The sequence below is a fragment of the Rhinoderma darwinii genome, chromosome 8 (genome assembly GCF_050947455.1).
Source record: "Rhinoderma darwinii isolate aRhiDar2 chromosome 8, aRhiDar2.hap1, whole genome shotgun sequence".
NCBI lineage: Eukaryota > Metazoa > Chordata > Amphibia > Anura > Rhinodermatidae > Rhinoderma > Rhinoderma darwinii.
Genome location: NC_134694.1, coordinates 44,294,533 through 44,319,376, shown reverse-complemented (window position 1 = coordinate 44,319,376; position 24,844 = coordinate 44,294,533). Strand labels below are relative to the sequence as shown.

The 24,844-nt window shown below is 40.5% G+C and overlaps 1 protein-coding gene across 2 annotated transcripts in view; it reads right to left on the bottom strand.

Moving 5' to 3' along the window:
- Positions 1-24,844, bottom strand: part of PHKA1 (phosphorylase kinase regulatory subunit alpha 1) — a 453,374-nt gene that overhangs the window by 251,340 nt on the left and 177,190 nt on the right. The window contains exons 14-19 of one of the 2 annotated variants that reach the window (XM_075835632.1): positions 22,871-23,005; positions 21,259-21,368; positions 5,212-5,356; positions 4,675-4,753; positions 4,158-4,336; positions 2,141-2,311 (exon numbers count right to left, since the gene is read on the bottom strand). In XM_075835632.1, the coding sequence (XP_075691747.1) occupies positions 2,141-2,311; positions 4,158-4,336; positions 4,675-4,753; positions 5,212-5,356; positions 21,259-21,368; positions 22,871-23,005 (819 nt within the window). The remainder of the gene's footprint in view (positions 1-2,140; positions 2,312-4,157; positions 4,337-4,674; positions 4,754-5,211; positions 5,357-21,258; positions 21,369-22,870; positions 23,006-24,844) is intronic. The other variant, XM_075835633.1, reaches the window with a different exon arrangement.

The following is a 24,844-nucleotide window of genomic DNA, read 5'->3' as shown; positions in this document are numbered from 1 at the left end:
CAGTCATGCGGTGGCTGTGCACCAATCGCTGGTGAGAACCAGACGTCGGGAAACATGCCCCCCAAAAAACAGGGCAGAAAATGGCGGCCGAGAGATAGAGATGTAAGGAATACATTAATGGTGCCTTTGTTCTGAGCCGCATGGGATGCGTCTAATAATAAAAGCAGCGTACAGTGCTTCCACGCCATGCATGCGAGACGCACCTAAAATTTTCCAGGCGCATAACATGCATGCTCGTTTCGTCTTTAGGGGGGGGGGTTCTGGTATATTTACCCCCTTAGTCCAGCTGGTTTTGCTCTCAAAACCATAGGACCAGCCACGATGCTCCCTCCATGTGCCATCTACATGTGAGCTGTGACACTGGTGGGGAGCAGGATGGGTGATCCTTAGGCTGGTGGGCGACAAAGAAATTTGCACTTTTGTCCCTCGTCTTCATTTTAGCAGGGGGACAATGACACAGTGGGGTCGACACCAAGCGCCCATCAGAAAAGAGAAAGACAGAAAGGTGTTGCCCGTTTCCCAGCTAGAAGAGAAGAAAAGAAAAAAATTAAACAAGGAGTAATAAGGCTGGGTTCACACGGAGATTTGTGCAGGCGGAAAATCTGACTCAAAATTCCGTTTGGAATTTTAGGGCAGATTTTCATCTGCCTGCACGCCGATTATCGCTGCGTTTTTTTTGCCCGCGTCCATTGAGTGCCACGGGCATAAAACGCGGAGAAATACGCTTTCTCTGCCTCCCATTGATGTCAATGGGAGGTCGGAGGCGTAAAATACCCGGAGATAGGGCATGTCCCTTCTTTTTCCTGCGAACCGGTTTTTCCACTCGTGGGAAAAAAACGCCCCCGTGGGAGGCATTTTCGGGCATTTTTTGCGGCGCGGTTTCCGCGTAAAAAAACTCACCAAAAAACTCAGTGTGAACTCCCCCTAAGACAGCTGCTGAACCAGCAGGGGTGTCTGACTCCTATGGACACTAAGCTAAGACTGAAGTAGCCCAGTGTCTGTAGGAGGGGCCAAAACTTTATTCTTTGCACCATGCCTCCTAGCAACAACAGAATATATTTACGGTTTGTGTCCCCCAATGAGATGAACGAGAAATGAAGCATTAATTTCCATTGCAATTAATGGGCTGACCATGTAAGCATGGACATTTTGGACCATCCAGAATACGACACTTTGTAGCCACTCTCTGCTCTTGCTAATTAATGAGGGTCCTGAATGAAGCTCCACCCTCTCTGATGCCTAATAAATTCCCTAATATGGTAATCGAGAATACATTTTCTAAACATGACAACCCCTATCAAAGGGAAGAAGGACTAAATGATTTTGTTTGTAGCATTAAAAAAAACAAATAAAACTGATGCTCCAACTAAAGAAGAATAAATTAGCAAAGCCGGATAAGTCTGTATACACGTACACAAAGATTATTTGAAGAAGATACAGCTATGAAAATAAAAGAAACAAGCCAAATCACATTAGCTGGTTAAAAAAAATAAGGGCTGTCAGGTTAGGACAGTTAATTTTCTTTAGAAGGATCACCCTACAAGAGGACGACAAGGTTGCCTATCAGCCGAACTTTCCTTAACTGAAGATCCCGAAGAAATTGTCAGGATCTACCAACAACATTTCTATGGACCTTTAAATGTAACAATTTTGGTGCCATTAATCACTGCGGTCATATTTCAATGTAGCATCCCACCACATCAATCCTCAGGCAAATAAAGTGTAAACAGTGGCCGATACAAGTTGTGCACAAGCTACATGTTTGAATGAAGAATGGCCTGAGATATCCTCTGAACCACTTCAGTATAATTTACTCTGTGCAACTCGGTAGAGGCACCATCTATCCCTCAGATTAATCCATAGGACTAAGTGAATCAAGGTACTAAAATCCACTACAAGATGCATATAAGACCTTTACCTTTGATAGGTTATAATAAATTTTTCATATGTACCTTGAATTGGATTCAAGTGCCTTGGTTCACTCTTCTACAAACAATGGTACATAAAATATATAATAAATAATAAGATGAAAATAAATGTGCATTTAGTTCCAAGGGAATGTAGCGGACAATTCACATATAAAAAGCAAAACATTTTCGTATAAGCGGTAAAAACGGACTTGACAAATAAAATATCTTACCCTGCACATTCAGACTCTTGGCTTTTGTGCAAAGGGATATAATTTCTCGAGTGCTATGAATTGCAGTACGAAATCGATGCAATCCCCCCCTGTGTATGACAGATGTTGGTCGAGGTGCACTGCTGCCCAAGAGCTGGCTAAGATACTGAGTTACTTCATCCTCCGAGTCTTCTGCAATGAGTATTGAAATGTGTATGAAATAACATATCTAAAAACAGAGTCTATCAAGGAGTAGCAGCTCAATAAATGGCAGCAACAAAGTTAGAGCAGGCGACACGATATTCAAGGTGCCAAGTTGCACTCCGGCAATTTAAAAGTTTGAGCTAAATGCACTCTTATCTTGTTTCTCGAATATAAAGGTTTTTATCTCCTCGGGTTTTTGCATAACGATGTACTAAAGGGGGTTTTACACTAGGCGATTATCGGGCAGACAAGCGTCCATAGAATGCTCATTGACGATAATTGCCCTGTGTAAACAGGGCAGAGATCAGCCGATGAACGAGCAAACGCTCGTTCATCGGCTGATCGTATAGTTTTCAAAAAGCATTATCGTTGTCGGCAGAACATCTCACTGTGTAAAAAGGGAGAGGCGCTGCCGACATGATAATGTATGGGGACGAGCGATTGGAGTAACGACGGCTCGTCCCCATCCATAGCTTCTTTTGTCAGGTGCAAACGAGCGCCAATCAACGATGTCTCGCTGATCTGCGTTCGCTGCACCGGCCGATTAGGGGCTTAAGTTTTCTGATTAAATAGGGATGCAATCTGGAATCCAATATCACAATGAGTATCTCTGCAAGAGATGAAACATTGTACATTCTCCCTTCCTCCCACATTGAACTAAGTCCTTTGCTGACTGCACAAATGAAGTTCCACTACCGTTACACATGATACTACTGTAAATATAGCATTGCCATAACTAGTTTTGGGGTGTTGTTTTGAGGCTGTAGCCAGGAAGTCATGGGGACAATGAAGCAGTAGGATTCATTTTCAGGCTTACTAAAGAATCATGATTTGAACAAAAGTTAACATGAGTATATAGGGAAATCTAAACCATAAGGCCTGTTGCATAAACTTACATCAGTCCTAAAGCTTTCTTTTGTGGTCATCCTCCTCTATTACTAAAATTACTACTACGTTCCAGGCCTAATAAAATATACAGTATCTCCTATTGGATTGATGACATGGATATGTCACATATTTTGTTAAATCTTGGCTGTTCTTCTTGAAAAAAATAATATTGCAAGTTTTGGGTACTAAATTTCTGGAGATGGGACATTGATCAAGGAATTTATTGTGATTGTCAGATCTTGTTTCGAAAAGGAATTTTTTTCCCTTAAAGAGGCTCTGTCACCAGATTATAAATGCCCTATCTCCTATATAATCTGATTGGCGCTGTAATGTAGATAACAGCAGTGGTTTTTATTTTGAAAAACGATCATTTTTGAGCAGGTTATGAGCTAGTTTAGATTTATGCTAATGAGTTTCTCAATGGACAACTGGGCGTGTTTTTACTTTTTACCAACTGGGTGTTGTACAGAGGAGTGTATGAGGCTGACCAATCAGTGACCCCCAATCAGTGTCCTACACTTCTCATTGTTCCAGTCCAGCTTCTTTCACTGCACAATCACACTGTGCTGTGGATCATGCTGGGCTGGAACAATGAGAAGTGTAGGACACTGATTAGTCAGCCACATACACTCCTCTGTACAACGCCCAGTTGGTAAAAAGTAAAAACACGCCCAGTTGTCCATTGAGAAACTCATTAGCATAAATCTAAACTAGCTCATAACTTGCTCAAAAATGATCGTTTTTCAAAATAAAAACCACTGCTGTTATCTACATTACAGCGCCAATCAGATTATGTAGGAGATAGAACACTTATAATCTGGTGACAGCGCCTCTTTAATATGTGGCAAACGGCATCTGCATCAAAGGGGTTTTCATTTCCATGATTCCATCAAACTTTATTTTATCCAGTCTCTTTCTCCTATTTACTTCTTTCCACCTCTCTTACCATAACTGGCCGGTGGAGCTACGTGAAGGGGAATTTCTGGCTCCTGCACTATGATCGACTGGTCCCTAAAGCAGCCATTCCCCTCAGTGCACAGCTTACCTTCCACACCAGAGTCCATGAAGCTAAGGTGTTTGCAGCATGATGTGGTTAGAAAGTCTGACAAGCGTCCAGTTTGAATTCTGTAATTACCAATACAATTTTTTTTTTAAAAGAGCAATAAACTTACACAGAAGAACAAATAATTCAGTTATGGTACATACAACACCACATTTTAGGACACATATATATATATATATATATATATATATAAAAAGAAGCATAGAACACAGTAACGGCACCAGGACTTCAGAGTAGATGAAAGCAGGGTGGATTTATTCACCTCAACACAGCAACGTTTCGGTTCAACAGGAACCTTTCTCAAGCCTATTAGAGTAGGTTTGTATCTAACTTGTTGCACACTGCAGTACTCAAAGTTTGATATATTAAAACTAAATAAAATCAGGAATGTGCAGAATACCTGGCTCCACCAAAGTATCCATCCTGGAGTTTCCTGAGAGTAGCCAGTACAGCTGGATCCAGATCCGTGCCTGATGCATCTAAGGTCAGCAGAGAAACGTGTGAATAAAGTGGAAATCCATTCAAGATGATTTTCTTATATTTAATAAATACATGTGAGAAAATGACATTGGTGAAGTTTGTGATCTCAGGCCACCAGTGACATGTAGAATGAAAGGATAGGGCACTCAAACTACTTAGGCCTACTCAGATTTCTTCTACTGAAACTTGACACTAGATTCTAGGCACATTACCATACAAATCAAGGAGGAAGTGTCAAATTCTCAGTAAGTCTTTGAGAACTGTCAAATGGATCAAATTCTCCTAACATGTATCTACAGTATTACAAGCCAGAAGATCATTTTGATTAGATTCCTTTGTTCTGTTCATATACATTTTTGGGCTTTGTGTACAGGGACAGAAATTTTATTAGTGTCTGTAATGCAATTCCCTTTATAGGAATGTGGGGAAAATAAATGCCACTTATAAGCACTATTACCAAGCATGGTGTTTGAAATTGGAAAGGTGATTGTTGGTCTTCCAGTCATTCTCCAGCGACTACACAGGTAGGACAAGTCTGTGCGCAACATCTCCACAATCATCCGGTTATCCAGAGCAAGGTAAAATTGCTGCTGATCTATGAACTATATTATAACAGAACAATGTGAATTTTACATAACAAGAAATAAAAAAGTATTTCATGACAAAATCAATATGGGTAACAATATTCCTAAATTCTTCTAATACACATACAAAAACTTTATAAATGGATCTGATTAGCAGCACCAGAATATAAAGGAGCTCATATACTTGGCCAAATGTATGCATATAATTACTCTTATAACTAGTCTGTTCGGCCATTTCAGCCATTGCTAACAGCATAAAATCAAGCATACGTGTCACGCAGACTTCAAGGCTAAAACCGGACCGTAGAATGGGCCATACAAAATAGCTCACTGACTTCTGATCGGAACAAACACCAGAATGGGGAAGGAATGTCATTTGAGTCACGGAATATGAAATTACTTTCAGTGTGGTGGTCTGACCATCTCAGAACTAACTGGTTTTCTTGGATTTGCACACACACACACAAGTTTGAATAGTTTAGAGAAAATGGTGCAAAAAAATAAATAAATCTTTATTCAGATAATGCTAGCTCTCAGTTCAGCAGAATTGCCGACTGGTTCCCTCCCTGGGTCTCTCCTGCAGCAAGTAAGTGATAGGGCCCATTTTTGGCACAAATCACAATTGATCCATTCTGCCAAGTTCAGGCTGGGGGTGTAATTGTGTGGAGAATAGGATTCACTTGAATGACGCTGATCTGCAATACTGGACACCGCCCATGAGTAGCGTTGTTAACCCCTTCTGAGCCATTTTTTTATTTTTTATTTTCGTTTTTCACTCCCCGCATTCGTTGAGCCATAACTTTATTTTTCCTTCAATAGGGTGGTGTGAGGTTTTATTTTTTGCAGGAAGAGTTGTAGTTTCTTTTGCTACCATTTATAGTTCCATATAATGTCCTGGGAAACTGAAAAAAAATTATTTTTCGGCCTGAAGTTAGAAAAAAACAGCGATTCCTCAATTGTTTTTTTGGGTTTTATTTTTACTACTTTTATTGATAAAAAAAACTTGGTTGAAAAAAAAAATGTTTTGTGTCGCCACATTCTGAGAGCCATAGCTTTTTCATTTTTTTTTTTAGCAGTGTCGGGTCTTATTTTTTGGGGGACGAGCTGTAGTTTTTATTGGTACCATTTTTTGGTAAGTAGAACTTTTTAATCCAAAAATTTTTGTGAAAGCCAAGTTGACCAAAAAAATAGCGATTTGGGCGTTTTACAATTAATTTTTTTTACGGCGTTCACCGTGCGCATTAAATAACGCTATATTGTAATAGTTCAAACTTTTACGGGCGCAGCGATACCAATTTTGTTTTTGGAAAAAGGTTTTTTTTTTTTACTTTTAATATATTTTTTTTCCACTACTAAAAACTTGTTTTCACTTTTTTCTTCTTTTACACACTATATTAGCCCCCCCTTGGGGACTTGAACCAGCGATTGACCACAACATTTGAGGGGTTAAACAGACAGGAACAGCGCGATCGCTGCTCCTGGCTATTAGTCCTGGGTGTCCGCTGTAATATACAGCCGACACCCAGAGCATATGGAGCGCACTCAGCGCGTGAGCGTGCTCCAAATCTCACCCCACGCACCCGGACATAATAGCATGTCTGGGTGTGCGAAGGGGTTAATGGGGAAAAGACAGACTCCATTTTTTTAGTCTTATATAACCCTTTCAATACCGAGCTTCAGATGTGTGATCAAGCCGGTTCGCCTCGGTTCTCCCAAACCGGTTGTTAAAATTACAGTTGAGTCGGAGAACCGGGGTGAAGCAGGAACCCGGAACCCATCCCCTGCACTCAACTGTATCCGCGTCCTTAGGAGGTGGATGCAATTGATTTGGCTAGAGCTGCCCTGGCGGGGCACAGGGTGCCTCGCCATTCGGCGCTTTAACAATGATGCAGTCGGCGCGATGATGTCAACAGGGGACACTATTTAAAGGGGCCGCTACAGGGGGCACTATAGGGCACTCTATAGGGGAGCCCTATCTACAGCTGGGTGCGACAGGGAGCCCTATCTACAGTGGATTCTATAGGGGGTCCAATCTACAGGTGGACGCTAAATGAGACACTAACTACAGGGGACGCATTCTACAGGTGGATGCTACAGGGGGTCCTATCTACAGGTGTACTTTATGGGGGCTCTATCTACAGGTGGACGCTACAGGGGTCTCCATCGGGGCCCTATCTACAGGTGGCGCTATTTACAGACAGAGGGCTCTATGGAGGGAGTGCTATCTACGGACCGAGGGCTCTATGAAGGGAGCGCTATCTACGGACCGAGGGCTCTATGGAGGGAGCACTACCTACAGACAGAGGGCTCTATAGAGGGAGCGCTACCTACAGACAGAGGGCTCTATAGAGGGAGCGCTACCTACAGACAGAGGGCTCTATAGAGGGAGCGCTACCTACAGACAGAGGGTTCTATGGAGGGAGCACTATCTACAGAGGGCTCTATGGACAGAGAACTATCTACAGAGGGCTCTATGAGGGAGCACCATCTACAGAGGGCTCTATGAGGGAGCACCATCTACAGAGGGCTCTATGAGGGAGCACCACCTACAGAGGGCTCTATGAGGGAGCACCACCTACAGAGGGCTCTATGAGGGAGCACCATCTACAGAGAGCTCTATGAGGGAGAACTATCTACAGGGGCAATCTACAAAGGGCACTGTGGGTGTGTGTGTGTGTGTGTGTGTGTGTGTGTGTGTGTGTGTGTGTGTGTGTGGGCATTGCATTACTCTACAGTGTTTGACAAATTTACAATATGTAAATATATTCCGGGGCACAGTGCATGGATATTCAAGGGCACAGTGTATGGTACTACTATATTCAAGGGTGCTGTGTATGATACTATTATATTCAGGGGCATAGAGCGTGGCACCATGAGAATTTTATCTTCGTTTACAGGTGTGGAAATGTTGGAAAAGTGAGCTTTTGAAGACATGAGCAGAAAACTCAGAAATGGGTCATGGCCTTCAGGCGTCATCATAGAGGTCTGGATCAGATGGAAAAAGAATAGTGAAAAAGAACGACACCAATCTGAGAAGACAAAACCTGTGAGTCACTAAATGTAAAGGTTTATTCTCCCTGTGACTGATCAGTACTGTTGTCACTGTATGATCTGCATCGAGATGATGGGTGTATCATTCTTTTTTGTGCAACAGCAACACCCAGCATATCTTTACCAGTGATCAGGCTATACTGGGAGCTGTAGTTTTATGCCGTACAAACCTATATGGCAAGGGTTAAACTGAATTTGTAAAGGATCTCAGTACGGAGCTGTATCTGTGCTTGTGCTGTATATACGTACTGAGCTTGGTTCTAGTGCTGTATATATGTAATGAGCTTGGTTCTGGAGTTATATACATAACAACCAAGCTCAATACATATATACAGCACCAAAGAGAGGATCAATACATATATACAGCACCAGAACCAAGCTCAGTACATATATACAGCACCACAACAACGCTTAGTACATAAATACAGCACCAAATCCAAGCTCAGTACATATATACACGTACTGAGCTTCTCTTTGGTGCAGTGTATATGTATCGAGCTGGGTTCTGGTGCTCAATATATGTACTGAGCTTTTGGCGCTGTATATATGTACTATTCTTGGTTCTGGAACCATTTATACGTAATGAGCTCTGTTGCGGTGTTGTATTTTTGTACGGAGTTTGTTTCTGGCACTGTATCTGTGCATTAGCTGGGAGATTTGTCACGGCTTACTGCGCACACCGCATTGTCCTCCACCCTTCTCACAGTGCACAACCTAATTAAATGTGCAGAGCAGGCTTAGGATATTGAATGTGCACATATAGGTTTATACGTAATAGAGGAGTTTAACACCTTCCCGCAAAATGATGGGTCTGGTAAATCGGCAGAACAAGTAGCTTACCGCAATCCGACGTACCAGACGCGTCATTATTATTAAGTGGGCACAGGAGCTGTGCGCGCTTCATCTTCAGTGGGTGTCAGCTGTAATATACAGCTGACATCCCGCTGCAACGGCGGTGATGGCAGTTACAGCTGATCGCCGCAGGTTTTTTTTTTTTAAAATTCCTTAATATATATATATATATATATATATATATATATATATATATATATATCTGACCGTGATGGTCGAAGTCAAACAAACCCACAAAAATTTTAAAAAAATTAAATTAAATTTAATTTAAAAGGAAAGGGAAAAAGAAAAAAAAACAAAACACCCCTTCTGACATTATTAGAACTACCGGCTCTGTTAGAGGATTTGCAAGAGCCTACAATAATCGTCCAGTTTCTGAAATTCCATCCAGGGATTCCATGTTCTGTGAAATCTGTCATATGTCACGTTCGAACAAGAGATTAAGTTCACCATTTGAATAATATCATTAACTTTGGACACCCAAAGGGAGAGCGAAGGAGCTTCGGTTTTTTTCCACATTGATGGAATACACATTCTCGCAGTCATAATTAACCCCTTAAGGACGCAGCCTAGTTTGGGCCTTAAGGCTCAGAGCCTATTTTTCAAATCTGACATATTTCACTTTATGTGGTAATCACTTCGAAATGCTTAAACCTATCCAAGTGATTCTGAGAATGTTTTCGCGTGAGATATTGGGCTTTATGTTAGTGGTAAAATTTCGTCGATCTATTTAGGGTTTATTTGTGAAAAATAGCAAAATTGAGAATTTGAAAAAAATAGCACTTTTCTGAATTTAAATGCATCTGCTTGTAAGGCATATGGTTATACCACACAAAATAGTTACTAATTAACATTTCCTATATGTCTACTTTAGATTGACAGTTTTTTGAACATTCTTTTATTTTTCTTGGACGTTACAAGGCTTAGAACATAAACAGTATATATTTGGATGGGTATTACCCCCGTACAATTTATATATAATATATGTCGGAGTAACTCACACTAGGTGTACACCACCGATTGTCAATATATGATTGAAGGAACAGGGGGAGTAGGAAAAGTAGTGTGTTTCATAGATGTAAAAAATAAAAAAAATACTTTATTATTAAATTGTTATTAAAAACAATGTTGGATGTAATTTACGTTGCGCCAAAGTCCCCTAGATTGGCACAATATGACAAATGATGTCTAAATTAAATTGCTCCAATTCTATAGTAGTATATTGATTTACATAGACGACTGACCTCTCAGTGTTGGTGAGGAAACAGTCAATTGCAAGCAAAAAATTATTATTAAGGTTCCTCCAACGGGCTGTAGATAAAGCCCAGCGATGGGGAAACCCCTACATCAATCTTGCTGCAATGGGTTCCATGTACATGCATATAACTGCATAGATTGCATGCACAAATATCCTGTGTGAGCAGACACGACACCGCAGAGTCGAAACTGCTGCGTGCCAGCAACTACACAGGATTAGGAAAGGAACAAGCCACAACAAGTGACAGCACTGTTGAATTGCCTAGATAGTGACCTGTGAATGATGTATCAGCAAATACTCTGCCCTGTCAGACAGTCAATGACTCTACTTTATCTACAGCCCGTTGGAGGAACCTTAATAATAATTTTTTGCTTGCAATTGACTGTTTCCTCACCATCAGTCGTCTATATAAATCAATATACTACTATAGAATTGGAGCAATTTAATTTAGACATAATTTGTCATATTGTGCCAATCTAGGGGACTTTGGCGCAACGTAAATTACATCCAACATTGTTTTTAATAACAATTTAATAATAAAGTATTTTTTATTTTTTACATCTATGAAACACTACTTTTCCTACTCCCCCTGTTCCTTCAATCATATATTAGAACATAAACAGCAATTTCTCATATTTTTAAGAAAATTTCAAAAGCCTTTTTTTTTAGGTACCTGTTCAGTTCTGAAGTGGCTTTGAGGGGCCTATGTATTAGAAACCCCCATAAAACACCACATTTTGCAAACTAGACCCCTCAAAGTATTCAAAATAGCATTTAGAAAGTTTATTAACCCTTTAGACATTTCACAGGAATTATAGAAATGTGGAGGTGAAATTTGCAAATTTAATTTTTCTTGCAGAAATTACATTTTATCTTATTTATTTCTGTAACACAGAAGGTTTTACCAGATAAACAGTAATAAATATGTATTTTCCAGATTCTGCAGTTTTTAGAAATGTCCCACATGTGGCTCTAGTGTGCTCGTGGACTAAAATACAAGCCTCAGAAGCACCTAGTGCATTTTGGGGCCTCTTTTTTATTAGAATATATTTTAGACAGCATGCCAGGTTTGAAGAGGTGTTGTGGTGCCAAAACAGTAGGAATCCCCCAAAAGTGACCACATTTTGAAAACTACACCCCTCAAGGAATTAATTTAAGGTTGTTGTTATCATTTTGACCCCACAGTTTTTTCACAGCACATATTTGAATTGGGCTGTGAAATAAAAAAAAATTACATTTGTTTCAATAAAATGTCATTTTTGACCAAAATTTCTTATTTTCACAGGGAGCAAAATGCCCCATTTTGTTGCCCAATTTCTCCCGAGTGCGGCAATATCCAATTTGTGTTGATAAACTGCCGTTTGGGCCCATGGGAGGGCTCAAAAGGGAAGGACCACCATTTATCTACTGGAGCTTTTCTGGTGCTAAGTCATGTATGGAGAACCCCTGAGGTATCAGTACAGTTGAAACCCCGGAGAAATGACCCCATTTTAAAAACTACACCCCTTAAGGCATTCATCTAGAGGTGTAGTGAGCATTTTGACCCCACAGTTATTGTGTAAAAGGTAATGCGCAGCAGATGGTGCAGAGTGAGATTTGCAATTTCCTATACATACAGTGAAGGAAATTTGTATTTGATCCCTTGCTGATTTTGTAAGTTTGCTCACTGTCAAAGTCATGAACAGTCTAGAATTTTTAGGCTAGGTAAATTTTACCAGTGAGAGATAGATTATATGAAAAAAAAAAACAGAAAATCAGTGTCAAAATTATATATATTTATTTGATTTGTGCACAGAGAAATAAGTATTTAATCCCCTACCAACCATTAAGAGTTCAGCCTCCTCCAGACCAGTTACACGCTCCAAATCTACTTGGCGCCTGCATTAAAGACAGCTGTCTTAAATGGTCACCTGTATAAAAGACTCCTGTCCACAGACTCAATTAATCAGTCTGACTCTAACCTCTACAACATGGGCAAGACCAAAGAGCTTTCTAAGGATGTCAGGGACAAGATCATAGACCTGCACAAGGCTGGAATGGGCTACAAAACCATAAGTAAGATGCTGGGTGAGAAGGAGACAACTGTTGGTGCAATAGTAAGAAAATGGAAGACATACAAAATGACTGTCAATCGACATCGATCTGGGGCTCCATGCAAAATCTCACCTCGTGGGGTATCCTTGCTCCTGAGGAAGGTGAGAGCTCAGCCGAAAACTACACGGGGGGAACTTGTTAATGATCGCAAGGCAGCTGGGACCACAGTCACCAAGAAAACCATTGGTAACACATTACGCCGTAATGGATTAAAATCCTGCAGTGCCCGCAAGGTCCCCCTGTTCAAGAAGGCACATGTACAGGCCCGTCTGAAGTTTGCAAATGAACATCTGGATGATTCTGAGAGTGATTGGGAGAAGGTGCTGTGGTCAGAGGAGACTAAAATTGAGCTCTTTGGCATTAACTCAACTCGCCGTGTTTGGAGGAAGAGAAATGCTGTCTATGACCCAAAGAACACTGTCCCCATTGTCAAGCATGGAGGTGGAAACATTATGTTTTGGGGGTGTTTCTCTGCTAAGGGCACAGGACTACTTCACCGCATCAATGGGAGAATGGATGGAGCCATGTACTGTAAAATCCTGAGTGACAACCTCCTTCCCTCCACAAGGACATTAAAAACGGCTCGTGGCTGGGTCTTCCAGCACGACAATGACCCGAAACATACAGCCAAGGCAACAAAGGAGTGGCTCAAAAAGAAGCACATTAAGGTCATGGAGTGGCCTAGCCAGTCTCCAGACCTTAATCCCATCGAAAACTTATGGAGGGAGCGGACGATCCGAGTTGCCAAGCGACAGCCTCGAAATCTTAATGATTTACAGATGACCTGCAAAGAGGAGTGGGCCAAAATTCCATCTAACATGTGTGCAAACCTCATCATCAACTACAAAAAACGTCTGACTGCTGTGCTTGCCAACAAGGGTTTTGCCACCAAGTATTAAGTCTTGTTTGGCAAAGGGATCAAATACTTATTTCTCTGTGCACAATGCAAATAAATATATATAATTTTGACTATGTGATTTTTTTTTTTTTAATATATAATCTATCTCTCTGGTAAAATTAACCTAGCCTAAAAATTCTAGACTGTTCATGTCTTTGACAGTGGGCAAACTTACAAAATCATCAAGGGATCAAATACTTATTTCCTTCACTGTATATGCCATTTCAGTGTCCGATATATTGTGCCTAGCATGTGCCACCGGAGACATACACCCCATAAATTGTAATGTGGGTTCTCCCGGGTACGGCAATACCCTACATGTGGCTGTAATCGGCTGCCTGGACACACAATTTTTACGTTAACTACCAGTAAGGGGGGGCATTCTGGGGGCTGAATACTGCTGACCTTCCCTTCATATATCCTAAATTTGAAAGTATACCCTGATGCACTCTCGCACAGCTTATACATCTTTATGCCATACCTTGCCCTCTTACTCGGCAGGTACTGGCGGAATTGAAGCCTCCTTTTAAAATGTACCAGGGACTCATCAATAGAATACACTTCTCGGGGGTGTATGCTTGGGCAAACCGAGCACTGAAATGGTCTAATAGGGGTCTCACTTTATATAGACTGTCAAAACTGGGGTCATCTCGGGGTGGGCACTGCTCATTATCGGCATAATGTAGGAAGCAAAGTATTGCCTCATAACGCATCCTGGACATGGCCATATGGTACATCGGGGTGTGGTATAAGATGTCCGTGCTCCAGTAGGTCCCAAGATAAAATGTATATACAGCAAAAAAATAAATCCCTAACTGGGAGCAATAGGCTAGCACAACTAGCACAAATGCGTGTTTTGTTTTTAGAGAGCAAGTGGACTTCCCTGACACTAAAACTAACTAGGGCGAGGGTTCCCAACACTAAACCTAACTAAATTTTATGTGAAATTCCCTAACACTAAACCCAACTACGGCGACGATTCCCTGACACTAAACCTATCTAGATTATTCCGAGCTTCCCTGATACTAAACCTAACTACTGTGACAGGTCCCTGACGCTAAACCTAACTACAGTGACCGATTCCTGACGCTAAATTCCCTGACACTATACCTAACTACGCTTTTTGACGGTTCCCTGACACTAACTAACCCCAATACTAAACTAACAAGTTAAATTGTCAAAATTGGCAAAACGAAACTATTTTTTTTATATATTTTTTTAATTTTTATGTATTTTTTGGGGTTTTATATAGAAATAAAAATGAAAAAAAAAAAACCCCCAGGGACCAAGAAATTTGGTCCTGAAGACTGAAAAGTGGTCAGTGATAGGAGATCACTGACCAAAAACTCAAAGGGTGGAACTCAAAGAGGAATGGAACAGGAGTGGGTAGTGGATGGGGAGGTGGGAAGCAAAATTATTTTTTTTTACCTTTTTCACTTCTTTTCTCTTTTGACTCTCTGCTCACAAATGCTCTGAACGCCTCGCTAATTCCAACAGAGGCGTTCAGGGCGGTTGCAGCAGGATGTGATGTCAGGGAGAGGAAGTGAAGAGACTGATCACCACTATTGGTCAGTTAGACTAGCCAATAGTGGCGATCGCCGAGGCGGGACCATAGCAACTGGTCCCGGCAAATTGTGCTGTGATAGCCTGCTGTCGGAAACAGCAGCCATCACAGCTCATGAACGCGCGGTGCTGAATGAGACCGATCGCTACTATTGGTCAGTTAGTCACTGACTAGCCAATAGCAGTGATAGCCGAGGCAGGAACATAGTAACTGGTCCCGGCACATTATGCTGTGATAGCCTGCTGTCGGAAACAGCAGCTATCACAGCTCATGAAAGCGCCGGGGCCGAGCACCGCTGTGCTGAATGCAGGACGTACTATTAGGTCATGGAGCGCGAACGATACAGCTACCATGACCTAATAGTAGGTCCAGGAGCAGGAAGGCGTTAAGAAGCATAACAATGATCGCTTGAGAGAAATAAAGGGAGTCTCGCCATGACAGAGGAGGAACAATGCGGGGATCAAAGATAAATTCCACTTCGATGAGCTTATTAATAATTTATCTTATTTCTTCCCAGAAGGGAAGCAACAAGTGGAATGACCAAAAAGCATGGAGTGTACCAATTTCGATTTTGCATCTCGAACATTTTGGGTCCGCAGATGGTAAAAAAGTTTTAAAACGTGACGGGACTCTATACCATCTGGAGAGTAGTTTATAACTAGCTTCCTGGAAGCGAGATCTAACGGAGGATTTATGGGTCAAAGTAAAAATCTTCTGTCTCTGATCGGCAGTAAAATACATTTTAAGGTCTACTTCCCATTTAAACATGAAAGGTGGAGGTAGTGGTCTAGGAGGATTCTGGAGGAGGACGTAAATCAAAAGACATTGAGTGCCTAATTAGACCCGACCCTAGACACAATGTCTGAAATGGAGTTTTATTATGTGTGTACGATTCTGGTGGAGGGAGAGATCTTAAAAAATGTCTCAATTGCACAGATCTCCAGGGCCCCAGACGATTAGGACCCAGCAAGATCAGCAGAGCATGTGGAGTTAGCCAGTGATTATCTTTATGTAAATCACTGACTCTAAATTTACCAGAGGAGACCCAGTAACGAAAGATAAAGGCATCTGTTCCTGGAGGAATAGGGTTACTCAAAATAGAATATTGCGCACATGTTCCCTCTAAATTGTAAAGTGCTGCGTAATATGTTGGCGCTATATAAAGATTATTATTATTATCTGCATATTTTTCAATAAAGCATCTTTGGGATGAGGCAGAATAGGAGACTATTCCTGGAGGAATAGGGTTACTCAAAATAGAATATTGCGCACAGTTAAATGGTAAGAAAAAGTTTTGTACTATTAAATTCGAACAACATTGCACTGTCGGACCTATAGTAGGATGGAGCCGTAAGTGGAGTAAATATGAAGGCTCCAGCCGCGGACATGCCGCCAAAGAAATAGATCGCCGCCGTTTAACCCCTTCAATGCGGCGGTCAATGGCATCCGCCGCATTGAAGTGATTGGCAGAGGGAGTGGGCTCCCTCTGTAACCTCCTGCCCCCCCTGCGAGAGATCACAGGTGCTGATGGTTGCTATGGCAACCAGGTTGGCCAGGTACAGAGATCTATTAGGTCCTACCTAAGGAAGGACCTAATAGGCTGAACGGTCAGATGAAAAATTACAGTTACAATACACTGCACAAATGTTGAAGAAAACGAAATAAATAAAAAGTTTTAGGTAATAAAAACAATAAAATCGCCCTGCTTCCCTGATCAAGTCCCTTATAAATAAAAAAAACGAAATAAAAAAAAACAAAAAACTATATATAATAGGCATTGCCGCATTTCAAACAGCCTGAACTATAAAATAATCTCGTTGTTTTTACCGCACGGTGAACGTAAAAAAAATTATTAAAAAACAAAAACACAATTTCCTTTTTTGGTCACCTAGTCTCCGAAAAAAATAATAAAAAGTGATCAAAAAGTCGCAAGTACTCCAAAAAGGTACCCACAAAAACGACAGTTTCTCATACAAAAAACAAGCCCTCCCACAGCGATATCCACTGAAAAGTAAAAAAAAGTTATGGCTGTCAGAAAATGGCGACACTAACACATGATTTATTTTTTTAGAAGAGAATTTTTATTGTGGGAAAGTAGTAAACCAATATACAATTTGGTATAATTGTATCGACCCACAAAATGAAGTTAACATGTTGTTTATACTGCACGGTGAACACTGTAAAAAAGAAGAAACAAAACCGTATTAGAATTGCTGTTTTTTGGTTTCCCCGTCTCCCAAAAAATGGAATAAATAGTGATAAAAAAAAATAAAAAAAATCCCATGTACGCCAAAATGGAACCAATAAATATTACAGCTCGTTACACAGAAAACAAGCCCTCACACAGCTCAGTCAACGGAAAAATAAAACGTTATGACTCTCAAAACTCAATGAAGCAAAATTATGCTAAATGACGGCCCAGACTAATTTTTTAGGTCCAGTAGTTTTTCACTAAGAACCCCACAGGTGAACCCCATAGATGCAGCGTAGATTAGGAAACTTTAGGGCCTTATGCGGCTTATAGGGCTAGTGAAGAAGTCAAAGATTAGGCAACACTGGAGTGCATATATTTTGTACAACATCCAAAAAACCCAGCCTGTGCATAGAGGATTGGTTCAAAGCGTACCACACCAATCCATGGATTATTAATTCACCCTATTATTACATCATCCTATTATACCCTGATGTACTCCGCACAGATTACATATACCCTGATGCACTCCGCACAGATTACACATACCCTGATGCACTCCGCACAGATTACACATACCCTGATGCACTCCGCACAGATTACACATACCCTGATGCACTCCGCACAGATTACACACACCCTGATGTACTCCGCACAGTTTACATATGCCCCCACATTATAAGATGAAATACCAGTAAAACCCCAAACAAAACCACCAAGCAAAAATCTACGCTCCAAAAGCTAAACGGCGGTCCTTCTGAGCCTGATAGTGTGCCCAAACAGCAGTTTATGACCACATATGGGGTATTACTGTACTCTGGAGAACCCGCTTAACAATATATGAAGTATGTGTCTCTAGTGGCACAATCTGAGCACAACACATTGGGCACTGAAATGGCATATCAGTGGAAAAATGGCAATTTTGAATCTGCATCCACTGTGCACGAATTTCTGCAAAATACTTGTGGGGTCAAAACGCTCACAATTCCTTAAGAAATTATCTAGGAGGTAAGTATTTTCCAAAATGGGGTATTTTTTTGGGGACTTTCCAATGAACTAGTACCGGAGCTCAATCAACATGGTGCCAGAAATAATCTCCACTCCAAAAACCAAATTACGCTCCTTCCATTTAGAGTCTTGCTGTGTGTCCAAACAGCAGGTTATGACCACATGTGGGGTATTGCCGTACTCTGGAGAAACTGCTTTACAAATGTTGGGCGGCTTTTTCTCCTTTATCCCTTGTGAAAATGAAAAAACGTCAACTTTTTAGTGGAAAAAATGTGATATAAGTTTTTGTGACCTAATTCCAATAAATTCTGCAAAAGACCTGTGGGGATCTAAATGCTCTCTATACCACTAGATAGATTCCTTAAGGTGTGTAGTTTCACAAATGGGGTCACTTTTGGGGGGCTCCTTTGGTTTTGGCCCCACACTGGCTTTTGAAATGCTACATGGCACCTCAAAACCATCCCAGCTAAATTTGAGCTCCAAATGATGTGCCTTCCCTTGTGATCAACTGCAGTGAGCCGAAACAGCAGTTTACGACCACTTATGGGGTATTGCCGTAATCGAGAGAAATTGCTTTTCAAATGTTGGGGGCTTTACCGCCTTTATTCCTTGCAAAAATTGAAAATGTCCACGTTTTATCGGAAAAAAAGATTAGATTTAAATTTCATGGCCTAATTCCACTAAATTCTGCAAAAATCCTGAGGGGTCAAAATGCTCCCTATAGCCCTAGATAAATTCCTTCAGGGTGTAGTTACCCAAATGGGGTCACTTTTGGGGGTTCCCACTGATTTGCTCCCGCAGGGTCTGTGCAAAAGTGACATGGCACCGCAAAACATTCCAGAAAAATTTGAGCCCCAATAGCCAAATGGCGCTCCTTCCCGTTTAAGCCCTGCCGTGGGTCCAAACTGCAGTTTATTGCCACATACGGGCTATTGCTGTGCTCAGAAGACGTTGCTTTACAAAGTTTGGGGTGCTTTTTCACCTTTATTTGTGAAAATGGAAACATCTGAGCTAAAACTACATTTTATTAGAGAGAAACATATTTTCATTTTCATGGCCTAATTCCACCAAAGTCAGCAAAAAAACATGGGGTCAAAATTTTTACTATACATCTCGAAAAGTTCCTTGAGGGGTGTAGTTTCCCAAATGGGGTCACTTTTGGGGTTTTCCCCCGGTTTTGGTCCCACAGGGGTTTTGCAAATTTCACATGGCACCCTAAAACCATTGCAGCAAAACTCGTGCTCCAATAGCCAAATGGTATTCCTTCTTGTTTGATCTCTGCCGTGTGTCAAAGCAGCCGTTTATTACCACATATGGGGTATTGCAGTTATCGGGAGAAATGGCTTTTCAAATGTTGGAGTGTTTGTCCTTTAGGTCTTGTAAATATTGAAAATTTCTAAGTTTTATTGGAAAACAAATTTTGATTTTCATTTTCACTGCTTCATTCCACTATATTCAGCAAAAAGCTGTGAGGTCAAAATGCTCACTATACCCTTGATAAATTCCTTGAGGTGTGTAGTTTGCCAAATGGTGTTTTTTTGGGAGTTTTTCCACTGTTTTGGCCCCACAACACCTCTCCAAATCGGACATGGTGCCTAAAATATATTCTAATACAAAGAAGGCCCCAAAATCCTCTAGGTGCACCTTTGCTTCTGAGGCCTGTGTTTCAGTCTATAAGCACACCAGGGCACATGTGGGATATTTCTAAAAACTGCAGAATCTGGGCAATAAATATTAAGTTACGTTTGGTAAAATCCTCCGTGTCCTAGAAAAAACAAAGGACTAAATATTAATTTCTGCAAAAAAGATGAAAATGTGTAAATTTCACCTCTACCTTGCTTTAATTCTTGTGAAACGCCTAAAGGGTTAAGACACTTTCTTAATGCGGTTTTGAATACTTTGAGGGGTGCAGTTTTTAAAATGGGATGATTTATGGGGGTTTGTATTGTATGGACCCCTCACAACTGAACTGGTCCCTGAAAAAATAGCCTTTTGAAATTTTCTTGAATATGTGAGAAATTGCTGCTAAAGTTCTAAGCCTTGTAACGTCCTAGAAAAAGACAAGAACGTTCAAAAAAAACTATGCCAACAAAGTAGAGATATGGGATATGTGAAATGCTAATACCACACAAAATAGTTACTATCTGTTTTACAAGCAAATACAGTTAAATTTATAAAAGCACTAATTTTTAAAAATGTTCTAAACATTTTGATGTTCTTCACAAATCAATAACAAATTTATTGTCCAAAATTTTTCACTAACATAATGTACAATGTGTCTTGAGAAAACAATTTCAGAATTGCTGGATAGGTAAAAGCATTCCAAAGTTATTACCAAATAAAGTGACACGTTGTAATTGCTTTACTTGATTATTCGAATCCTTTTCCTTGGCGCAATACACCGTGACCCCCCCCCCCTCCCACACTTGGTGCTGTTGCTCATATGATGAATCCCTTTATGGCGAAGGTCTACACATTTAGTGTACTCTAGTGTATAAAAATAGCCGGACCATTGTACAGAACAAATACTGTTACCCTTTGTATCTCCCTTATTTCCTCATAGATTGTAAGCTCTTGCGAGCAGGGTCCTCACTCCCCAGGTTTGAATTGTAAATGAACTTTGTCACTATGTAATGTCTGATATTGTTTGTTTCATGTTCCCTCTAAATTGTAAAGTGCTGCGTAATATGTTGGCGCTATATAAAGATTATTATTATTATCTGCATATTTTTCATTAAAGCATCTTTGGGATGAGGCAGAATAGGAGATTATGTCTGATGAAACATATAGTGAAGAATTTTGGCTCCTAAATATTAAAATGCATACGCACAAGCATTTTCTAATACATCTTCATAATACTTTAGATGTAAATCATTCTTTTACACTTCAAATTGTCAGCGCACTTAACACTAACAGCTATAAGTATTGGACTGGAGGAAACATTTCATTAATAGAGATTATATGCTCTGATTTATAAGCTTGTAATATATGTCTCTTACAATACCTGTGGAGTGAAAGCAAAAATGTTCTGGCGTATGCTGTACAGTTTCGAGGTACCCAAGACACCCATATTCCTATAGGGTCTTCCAGTGAGTTTCATCTTTTTATTGCGTCCTGCATTAAAAATAAAGAAAACTTGCAAACTGTCATTATAGAGAGAAAGAGCAAATATTGTAAACAAAAAGGAAAGCAGAAGCTAATTGTAAATATATGGGAAGTAACATACACATAAGGCTGTGTTCACATCACCGTTGCCCTTCCGTCTGAAGTTTCCGTCGGGTTAACCCCTCAACGGAAAGGCAAACGAAAACCTAATCTTCCGTTTCCCTCACCACTGATATCAATGGTGACAGAAACGTTGCTAAACATTACTATTGATTCAGTTAAAACAACGGAACCCTGTCACAACGGTGACAAATTGAAACCTTTAGCAATATTTCCGTCACCATTGATATCAATGGTGAGGGAAACGGAAGATTAGGTTTCCGTTGAGGAGTTAACCTGACGGAAACCTCCGTCGGAACCCCTCAACGGAAGGGCAACGGTGATGTGTACAGGCCCTTAGGCTCAGTTCAAATCTGCGGTGTTTTCCATGATTATGTTCCATCAAAGGAACAGAAAAAAAAAAAGTTTCCGTCAAAGCACCCGTTTTTTAGCCCCAATCGTGCTTAGATCAGCACGGTTCTGTCAGGTTTTTGTTTTTTTTGCAGGATAGTCTGCTGCGCTATTTTTTTCCCGTCCAATATGACAGAAAGGAACTTTTTTTTTTAACATTGAATTCAAGGGATGACGCATACAAATGGAAGGTCTTCCATTTGTATCTGTTAGTTATTCGGTTTATATGATCAGTTTTATTCTACAGGAATATTTTTTTTATATATGCAGACAAAAACGGATCTAAAAGTGGCAGAATTTTTCCGCTGGACATTTTGCTGCAAATTCCGGTACTTACGCAACGAATCTGCAGCAACATTTTCATATTTGACACTTAGATCAGACGTTGCGAATTTCAGTTTTGTTCACAGGTTCGGCTAAAAGAACCGTAAAAAAACTGTTTGGAAACATTTTTTTTTCATTTGTTCCGGTTATATTTGTTGAATACATTAAAAAATGGAAGGGGCAACGCAAATGTGAACAGAGCCAAAGAGAGAACAAATTACACTAATGAAGATGAGAACAAAGAAACACAAATCTCTGCAGTGCACCAAAAGACAGAAACCTTGCAAGAAGCCAAAGCTTTTTTTCGGCTAAAAAAAGAAAAAAAAAAAAAGAAAAAAATAAATCTGATTTTACTATACTTGACATATTTGGAAATGCAACTAGGCCAAAGTGCTTCTAAATCACAGTAGAACAAATACATTTCCTGTGTAGTTTAGATTATGATGAAACATACGTAAAAAGCAGCCCCCACAATTGTTCTCATTTACCAGTCACAAAGACAGTCTGCTCTGGAATAAAAAGAACTTTGCATGCTTCGTCTATTACAATTTGGTGACCAATTTAAAATATTTTGTTCAGGAGCCATACAATCTTAAACATATACTGAGGCTGAACTAAAGTGAAATAAACTCTTCTCATTAATTGTATACAGTAAGCTAATACATAGACAGACTCACCAAGACGGGCATAGATGTGGCTCAGGATCCTAGCTGGCTGTACCCGGATGGGGTTCACTCCAGCGAATGTCTCCACCTCAAAACCATGCTTTTGAAGGATTTCACAGATTTCTTTAGTCTCTGCTAGGATGCAAACTGTAAAGAAATTGAGCTCAAATTAGTTATGCACATTTTTAGCCAAAATAATGGCTTTGAAGAAGGTTAAGTTACTAGAAGTCAAACCTGAACCCAACCTATGGCTTTTAAATATTAATATATCAAAATTAGGTAACCTCAAAATGTTCCAAAACAGTACAATATACAGTAAAGGAAATAAGTATTTGATCTCTTGCTGATTTTGTAAGTTTGCCCACTGTCAAAGACATGAACAGTCTAGAATTTTTAGGATTGGTTAATTTTACCAGTGAGAGATAGATTATGTTAAAAAAACAAAAAACAGAAAATCACATTGTCAAAATTATATATATTTATTTGCATTGTGCACAGAAAAATAAGTATTTGATCCCTTTGGCAAACAAGACTTAATACTTGGTCGCAAAACCCTTATTGGCAAGCACAGCAGTCAGACGTTTTTTGTAGTTGATGATGAGGCTTGCACACATGTTAGATGGAATTTTGGCCCACTCCTCTTTGCAGATCATCTGTAAATCATTAAGATTTCGAGGCGGTCGCTTGGCAACTCGGATCTTCAGCTCCCTCCATAAGTTTTCGATGGGATTAAGGTCTGGAGACTGGCTAGGACACTCCATGATCTTAATGTGCTTCTTTTTGAGCCACTCCTTTGTTGCCTTGGCTGTATGTTTCGGGTCATTGTTGTGCTGGAAGACCCAGCCACGAGCCATTTTTAATGTCCTGGTGGAGGGAAGGAAGTTGTCACTCAGGATTTGACGGTACATGGCTCCATCCATTCTCCCATTGATGCAGTGAAGTAGTCCTGTGCCCTTAGCAGAGAAACACCCCCAAAACATAATGTTTCCACCTCCATGCTTGACAGTGGGGACGGTGTTCTTTGGGTCATAGGCAGCATTTCTCTTCCTCCAAACACGGCGAGTTGAGTTAATGCCAAAGAGCTCAATTTTAGTCTCATCTGACCACAGCACCATCTCCCAATCACTCGCAGAATCATCCAGATGTTCATTTGCAAACTTCAGACGGGCCTGTACATGTGCCTTCTTGAGCAGGGGGACCTTGCGGGCACTGCAGGATTTTAATCCATTACGGCGTAATGTATTACCAATGGTTTTCTTGATGACTGTGGTCCCAGCTGCCTTGAGATCATTAACAAGTTCCCCCCGTGTAGTTTTCGGCTGAGCTCTCACCTTCCTCAGGATCAAGGATACCCCACAAGGTGAGATTTTGTATGGAGCCCCAGATCGATGTCGATTGACAGTCATTTTTTATGTCTTCCATTTTCTTACTATTGCACCAACAGTTGTCTCCTTCTTACCCAGCGTCTTACTTATGGTTTTGTAGCCCATTCCAACCCATGTTGTAGAGGTTAGAGTCAGACTGATTAATTGAGTCTGTGGACAGGAGTCTTTTATACAGGTGACCATTTAAGACAGCTGTCTTTAATGCAGGCACCAAGTTGATTTGGAGCGTGTAACTGGTCTGGAGGAGGCTGAACTCTTAATGGTTGGTAGGGGATCAAATACTTATTTCTCTGTGCACAATGCAAATAAATATATATAATTTTGACTATGTGATTTTCTGTTTTTTTTTTAAATATAATCTATATCTCACTGGTAAAATTAACCTAGCCTAAAAATTCTAGACTGTTCATGTCTTTGACAGTGGGCAAACTTACAAAATCAGCAAGGGATTCACTGTAAGTGTGGCAGATTTCATTTGAGTGCCAAAGGGGTAGTTCACATGGTGGATTTTACGTGGTGGGTCCCGCCGCGGAACTATTCCTGCCGACAGGAAGATTCCTCCCTCCCAATGACATCAATAAGAGGTTCGGCCATAATCCGC